This window comes from Anolis sagrei, chromosome Y (assembly GCF_037176765.1).
Source record: "Anolis sagrei isolate rAnoSag1 chromosome Y, rAnoSag1.mat, whole genome shotgun sequence".
Lineage (NCBI taxonomy): Eukaryota > Metazoa > Chordata > Lepidosauria > Squamata > Dactyloidae > Anolis > Anolis sagrei.
In genome coordinates this window covers 55,517,192-55,525,110 of record NC_090035.1, presented here as the reverse complement: position 1 = coordinate 55,525,110, position 7,919 = coordinate 55,517,192, and the positions used below count along the sequence as shown (strand labels likewise).

Below are 7,919 nucleotides of genomic sequence, written 5' to 3'. Positions count from 1 at the left end.
TGCAAGAAGGTCCTCCATTGTGCATGTGGCAGGGCTCAGGTTGCATTGCAACAGGTGGTCAGTGGTTTGCTCTTCTCCACACTCGCATGTCAAGGATTCCACTTTGTAGCCCCATTTCTGAAGGTTGGCTCTGCATCTTGTGGTGCCAGAGCGCAGTCTGTTCAGCGCCTTCCAAGTCACCCAGTCTTCTGTGTGCCCAGGGGGGAGTTTCTCATTTGGTATCAGCCAGTGGTTGAGGTTCTGGTTGAGCCTGCCACTTTTGGACTCTCGCTTGCTGAGGTGTTCCAGCGAGTGTCTCTGTAGATCTTAGAAAAGTATTTCTAGATTTAAGTCGTTGTCGTGCTGGCTGATACCCAAACAGGGGATGGGCTGGAGATGTCTCTGCCTTGGTCCTTTCACTATTGGATGCTACTTCCCGGCGGATGTCAGGTGGTGCAATACCGGCTAAGCAGTGTAATTTCTCCAGTGGTGTAGGGCGCAGACACCGCATGATAATGCAGCATGTCTCATTAAGAGCCACATCCACTGTTTTAGCATAGTGAGATGTGTTACACACCGGTCATGTATACTCCATAGCAGAGTAGCATAGCGCAAGGGCAGATGTCTTCACTGTGTCTGGTTGTGATCCCCAGGTTGTGCCAGTCAGCTTTCGTATGATATTGTTTCTAGCACCCATTTTTTGCTTGATGTTCAGGCAGTGCTTCTTGTAGGTCAGAGCACGGTCCAGAGTGACTCCCAGGTATTTGGGTGTTCTGCAATGCTCCAGTGGGATTTCTTCCCAGGTCATCCTCAGAGCTCGGGATGCTTGTCTGTTCTTAAGGTGAAAGGCACATGTCTGTGTTTTAAATGGATTAGGGATCAGCTGGTTTTCCCTGTAATAGGCAGTAAGAGCACCTAAAGCTTTGGAAAGCTGGTCTAGTTGCTGATGATGTGATAAACCAAATAGATGCGGAAACAGGAGGCGTGCCTATCACTTAGCCCCGAATCTTTCCAACATTTTGAACGACAGCGCGAAGGGGCGTGGTCTATTCTGTAGTCGCCCTTTTCCGAGCAGATCATAAGAATCTATTGAGAAGGAGGGGGCGTGGCCTATCCAGTAACCCCGCCCCCTTTCCGCCAAATTCCAAGTTGTTATTCCACTGGGGCGTGCCTATTCTTTAGCCCCGCCCCTTTCTCTCTCGTCATAGAAGTCAACTCATTCATGGTAGCACGTCAATTGAAGGAGGAGTGTCTTTGACTTAGCCCCGCTCCTCCCTCGCGAGGGCGTGGCTTCCTCTTCGCGGAGGATGGGGAGCCGGCGGGGCCAAAAATGCCTCTTCGGCGGCTGACGGGGGGCTTAGAGGCTATGGCCCTCTCCGGGCTTCCGTCGCCGCGATGACGGCCCCGCCTCTTTCCCCGGAGGGGGGCGTGGTCTTCTCCTCCTTTCTCATCTTCTCGGTCTCCATCATGGCAGCCTCTTCAGCTTCTGTTGCTTCTCCTCAAGCGGCGGCTTCCTCTTCCGTTCAGGCCTTCGTGGAGGTGGTCCTCTTCGAGCCGGGACCCGGCGGGGAGTACTCCACCTACACCGCAGGACTCCAGGGACGCTTTGCCCGCGCCGGGGCCACGCTCAGCGCCGAGGGCGAGATCGTGCAGGTAAAAGGAGTAGGCCGCAAAGGGTCTGCGCATGCGCCGCGCCTAGGCCAGGCCAGCCTTCTTTCTGCGCATGCTCGCCTCCAGTTCCTGCGCATGCGCCACGAGAACAAGCCCTCAGCTCCTTGCCTATCCTGGCCTGGCTGTCTATAATAATAATAATAATAATAATAATAATAATAATAATAATAATAATAATAATAATTTAAACAATCAGGCACATCAATTCACTCTCAACAAGAGATTCCCCCCAGGCGCTTCCAGGCCATTGAATGCAAATCAAGGTGATCAGCTGAAACATTACCCTGGTCATTCCACAGATATATAAACCAATTTTTCCTACTTCCAACAGACCTCACTACCTCTGAGGATGCTTGCCATAGATGCAGGCGAAACATCAGGAGAAAAATTGCCTCCAGAACATGGCCATATGGCCCGGAAAAACCTACAACAACCCAGTGATCCCGGCCATGAAAGCCTTCGACAATACAATAATATTTTATATAATAAATATTACAATTTCTGTAATCAATATTTCTATAATAGTAATAATGTATGTAACAAACATTTTATAATATCTCTAATAAATATTTCAATAATAATGTTTTCTATAATAAATACTTCTATAATAATAATAATATCTGTGATAGATATTTCTGGTGCTATAATATTTCTATAATAATACTTTCTATAATAAACATTTCCATTTCTATAACAATTTATGTAATAGATATTTCTAAAATAAATATTTCGATAATTTCCATTTTTATCACAAATGTTTCTAGTTCTAAAATAATAATTTCCTTTTTTAAAAAAAAAATTATTAGGTTTTACATAATACAACGAAAGAGTGGGAACAATAACAATATAGAAAAGGAGAAGAAAAATAAAGGCATATAGTAAGAAGAGAGAGAAAAAAGCTCCAAATTACACAGAAGAGTCCAAAAAGGATAAATACAAAAAAGCAATAAAAAAAGGAAAAAAAAGTTGACTTCCATTCCATCTTCTTGGATATTGTTTTTCTATTACTCAAAAATATATTACTTTAAAAGATTGTCTCTTGTGTCCTTTATTTTTTCAAATTCTCTAGACAGTCAAATTCTCTAGATAATCCCAACTTGTTCTTCTTAAAGTGATACCAGTGTTTCTTTTCAACAAAAAAGTCAATTCGTCCATATCCTTTATTTCTTTAATTTTTTCTACCCACTCTGCGAAGATTGTTATCTTGCGAAAACAATCCTAGTGGCAGTCGTAATATATGTAAAAAGTTTGTCTTCATGTTCATTTAATTGCAAATCCTAATATATAATACTGTTTCTTTATAAAATATATTTTAAAAATCTTTTGTGTTTTTTCATGTACTTTTGCCCAAAATTTAGTTGCTACTTTGCATGTCCACCACATATGGTAAGAGGAGCTAATCTGTTAGTTGCATTTCCAGCACTTATTAGAAACCATTTTATACATTTTAGCTAATTGTTTAGGTGTGGTGTACCATATGTGGAACATTTTCAACCAATTTTCTTTTAAATCCATTGCATAAGTGTATTTTTTTTTTTGTTCCACATTTGCTCCCACTCTTTTGAGCCCTTTTTATCATACAATTTTTAACCTATTCTTTTTCGGTCAGCCAGGAAAGTAATATATTATAAATATTGAATATTACTTTCTTTTCCAGTTTTTAGAATCCTATCCCAAATCACTTTTTTAAATCTTGCTTATAGTATTCTTTAATTTGCATATAGTGTAGCCATGTAATATTGGAAAATTTCTGTTTTAACTCCTCATACGTTTTAATATTATTTGTGCTCTTCTTTAACAAGTCTCTATAGGTTGGCCATCTTTGCCACCGCAAAAGTCTTTGCTGATGTGCTTCCATTGGGGAGACCCATAAAGGCGTTTTGCAGTAGAGATTGCCAGATTCTCAATAAAGATGCTCTGCCAAAGTGATTGCCAAAATTATTTTCCTTTGTTTCTCTCTCATACCACAAATAGGCATGCCAGCCTACTCTTAGATCATTCCCTTCTATGTTTAAAAATCTTTTTTATTCAGTAATATCCAGTCTTAATCCATATCATAGCACATGCATCATGGTAAACTTTAAAGTCCGGGAGCCCCAAACCACCTCTGGTTTTCTTGTTAATCAAATTATCATATTTTATTCTTTGTCTTCCCCTGGCCCATATGAATTTTAATATCTCTTCCATTTTACAAAAAGTATTTGACTTCTAATTATTGGGAAATTTTGAAAAAGAAACATCAATTTTGGTATTATATTCATCGTAACTAAAGAGATACGACCTAACAGTGACAACCTCAGGTATGTCCACTTTTGTAAGTCCTTTTGTATTTTTTTCCACGTCTCTTCATAATTATTCTTTAACAATTGTCCATTTTAGTCGTTATCCATACTCCTAAATACTTAATTTTTAAACTATTTCCAAAGCTGTTAGCTCCTTGATCATATCCTTCTTTTTCTTCTCTACATTTTTCGTTAATATTTTCATTTTTGACATATTAACTTTAAATCCTGCAACCAACCCAAATTCTTTTATCTTCTGCATCCATCTTAATATATTCTTACTTGGGTCTTCCGTTATCCCAAGTACGTTGTCAGCGAAGGCTCTTATTTTGTACTCATATTTACCAACTTTTGTTCCCTGAATCATTTGGTCTTTTCTTATGGCTTTCATTAATGGTACTAATGACATTATAAATATCAATGGTGACAAGGGACATCCTTGTCTAGTCCCTTTAAATATATCAAACTCTTCCGTCACTTGACCATTAATTCTTAGTTTGGATTTTTGTAAGTCATATATTGCTTTTATTGTGCTTTTGAATTTATCTCCCATATCTAATTCTTGTATTAATATTTTTTAAATCCCAATTTAAATTATCAAATGCCTTCTCTGCATCCAAGGCTAATATGGAAAATTCTTTCTGATGATTCAATTCATAATATTCTATTAAGTCCAATACCAGCCTGATATTGTCCTTCATATATCTGTTCGGTAAAAATCCTGTTTGTTCTTCTTCAATCCAATTTCTTAAAAAGCTTTTGAATCTTTCAGCCAGGATATTAGCAAGGATGTTATAGTCAGTATCAAGGAGTGAAATTGGTTGATAATTTTTAATCTCTGTTTCACTTGTTCCTTCTTTGTGAATCAAAATTATTTCCGCCTGTGTCCAAGTTTCTGGTATTTTTTGTTTGGTCATTACTTCATTTAGCACCTTTTTTAAATAGGGGTGTCAATTCTTGTTTAAATGTTTTATAAAAACCGGCTGTATATCCATCCGGACCTGGGGCTTTTTCTGAATCCGTTTTTTGAATCGCTTCAATTTCCTCCTCCATTATTTCCTTGTTCAGCTTCTCCCTTGTTTCGTCATCAACTTTGTGAAATCTAAATTTATCTATATAGGTCGTTATTTCTTCTTTACTTACACAATCTTTTGAGTATAGTTGTTTTAATACTTTCTAAATTCGTGCATTATATTTCTGTCTGTCGAGATAAGCTTGTCTCCCACTTTAATCTTTGTAATTTGTCTCACATGTTGTTTCTTCCGCACTGGTCTGGCTAACCATTTTCCAGGTTTATTCGCATTTTCAAATATCTGTTGTTTCAAAATTTTAATTTGCTTAGCTTGGACTTCCAATTCAAAGTGATTTTTTTTCTTATTTTAAGTTCTTCAGTTTCTTTTCTAGTTGTATTTTCTTTGGATTGTTCTTTAGTTCCTTCTCCACATTTGTTATTTTTATTGTTAAGTCCTTAATTCCTTTGTTTCTTTCTCTATTTCTATTAGAATTATGTTGAATAAAGTGTCCTCTCAGGACTGCTTTCAGTGCATCCCAAGTTATATGAGCATTTGAGTTATTTGGTTGTTACCGTAGTATTGTTAATTTCCAAGTAGTCTTGAATTATGCTTTTAAATTTTACTCTATCTTCCTGTTTTTATCAGATTCTTGTTTAATCTCCATCTTCTGACATCATCTTTTTGAAAAATAGCTAGCTCCAGTGGACAATGATCAGACAGGTCTCTTGGAAGGATAGAGATATCTTGAACTTTTGTCATTAATTTCTTTGTAGTCCATGCCATATCTATACTTGACAAAGACTGATGCCTATGAGAAAAAAGTACCGTATATTCCGGCATATAAGACGACTGGGCGTATAAGAGACCCCCAATTTTTTCAGTTAAAATATAGAGTTTGGGATATACTTGCCGTATAAAACCACCCCTCTTCCAATGCACACTAAATAAAAAAAATTAAAAATCAGATTTGAATTCAAGATGGTAATTTTAATTCAAATGCTTATGACATGCAGGTTCCCATGAGAGGGACATTGTACCTTACATTGTACATTACAGTTGCTCTTTCTCCCTTGAATTTCATTTATACTCTGGGTCCTTTACATCATGCTGGCAATAAGTTAAAATAAACTGTTGCATGAAATAATTCTCATTTAAAGCAATTATAAAAACCAGCCAAGGTAAAGTGTCATATCAGTTCCCTTTTGCCATTTCTCAGGCTTCTCCTATTGACACAGCCTAAAACAGCATTGGCCTTTTTAGCTGCAGCATCATACTACTGGCTCATGTTCGACAAAGATTCCTTTCACAGAATCCTAAAGTTGGGAGGGACCTCTAAAGGCCATTTAGTCCAACCCCCTTCATTCTGCCTTCTTGCGGGGAAAGCACAATCAAAGCACTCTCGACAAATGGCTATCTAGTCTTATTAATATTAATAATGGCGTTGGAAGGGAGCTCTAAAGGCCATCTAGTCCAACCCCCTTCATTCTGCCTTCATACAGGGAAAGCACACTCAAAGCAGCCCTGACAGATGGCCACCCAGCCTCAATAACAATAACAGTAACATTAATACTAATAAAAGTTGGAAGATATCCTTTAGGCCAGTGGTTCTCAACCTTTCTAATGCCGTGACCCTTAAATAAAGTTCCTCATGTTGTTGTGACCCCCAACCACATTTTCGTTGCTACTTCATAACAGTAATTTTGCTACTGTTATGAAATGTAATGTAAATGTCTGATATGAAGGATGTATTTTCATTGTTACAAATTGAACATAATTAAAGCATAGTGATTAATCACAAAAACAATATGTTTGGGGGAGTGTGGGCAACGGATGATGGGATGTGAAGTACCTTCAACCGATGCAGCTCTGACTTCCAGAGACCACTGAGACACCCCCCCCCCCCCCCCCGAAATACAGACCAGGACCAAACTTGGCACACAGAACCCTAATGACCAATAGAAAATACTGGAGGGGGTTGGGAGGAATTGATAGTGAATTATTGGAGAGGTAGTTCACCTACATCCAGAGAGCACTGTGAACCCAAATTACTATGGATCTGGACAGAACTTGGCACAAATACTCAGTATGCCCAAATCTGAAGACTGGTGGAGTTTGGGGGAAATAGACCTTGGCGTTTGGGAGTTGTTGGGATGTATAGTTCCCCAGCCATCAAAGAGCATTCTGAACTCCAACAATTAAATTGGACCAAACTTGGCCTGCAGGACTCTCACAACCAACAGAAAACACTGGAGAGATTTTGGGAAAATAGACCTTGGCATTTGGGACTTGGGGTGTTTAGTTCCCCAGCCATCAAAGAGCATTCTGAAATCCAACCACAATTAAATTGGACCAAACTTGAGTTGTGTGGAAGGGGACTGGGTTATCTGAGGCCCCTTCCATACAGCTGCATAAAATACACATTGAAGTGGATTATCTGGCTGTGTGGACTCAGATAATCCAGTTCAAAGCAGATAATGTGGGATTTCATTCAGCTATGTGGAAAGGGACTGGGTTATCTGGGGCTCCATCCATACAGCTGCATAAAATACACATTGAAGTGGATTATCTGGCAGTGTGGCCTCAGATAATCCAGTTCAAAGCAGATAATGTGGGATTTCATTCAGCTGTGTGGAAAGGGACTGGGTTATCTGGGGCTCCATCCATACAGCTGCATAAAATACACATTGAAGTGGATTATCTGGCAGTGTGGCCTCAGATAATCCAGTTCAAAGCAGATAATGTGGGATTTCATTCAGCTGTGTGGAAAGGGACTGGGTTATCTGAGGCTCCATCCATACAGCTGCATAAAATACACATTGAAGTGGATTATCTGGCAGTGTGGCCTCAGATAATCCAGTTCAAAGCAGATAATGTGGGATTTCATTCAGCTGTGTGGAAGGGGCCTGGGTTCTCTGGGTCCCCTTCCATACAGCTGCATAAAATACACACTGAAGTGGATTATCTGGCTGTGTGG

At 39.2% G+C, this 7,919-nt stretch overlaps 1 protein-coding gene across 4 annotated transcripts in view; it reads left to right on the top strand.

Moving 5' to 3' along the window:
- Positions 1–1,187: 1,187 nt before the first annotated feature.
- LOC137095297 (E3 ubiquitin-protein ligase ZNRF3-like) overlaps positions 1,188–7,919 on the top strand; it is a 53,916-nt gene continuing 47,184 nt past the window's right edge. For 2 of the 4 annotated variants that reach the window (XM_067461764.1, XM_067461763.1), the window contains exon 1: positions 1,190–1,632. In XM_067461764.1, the coding sequence (XP_067317865.1) occupies positions 1,375–1,632 (258 nt within the window). In that variant the 5' untranslated portion in view covers positions 1,190–1,374. Of the gene's footprint in view, positions 1,633–7,919 lie in introns of all 4 variants that reach the window. The other 2 variants (XM_067461765.1, XM_067461762.1) reach the window with 2 other exon arrangements.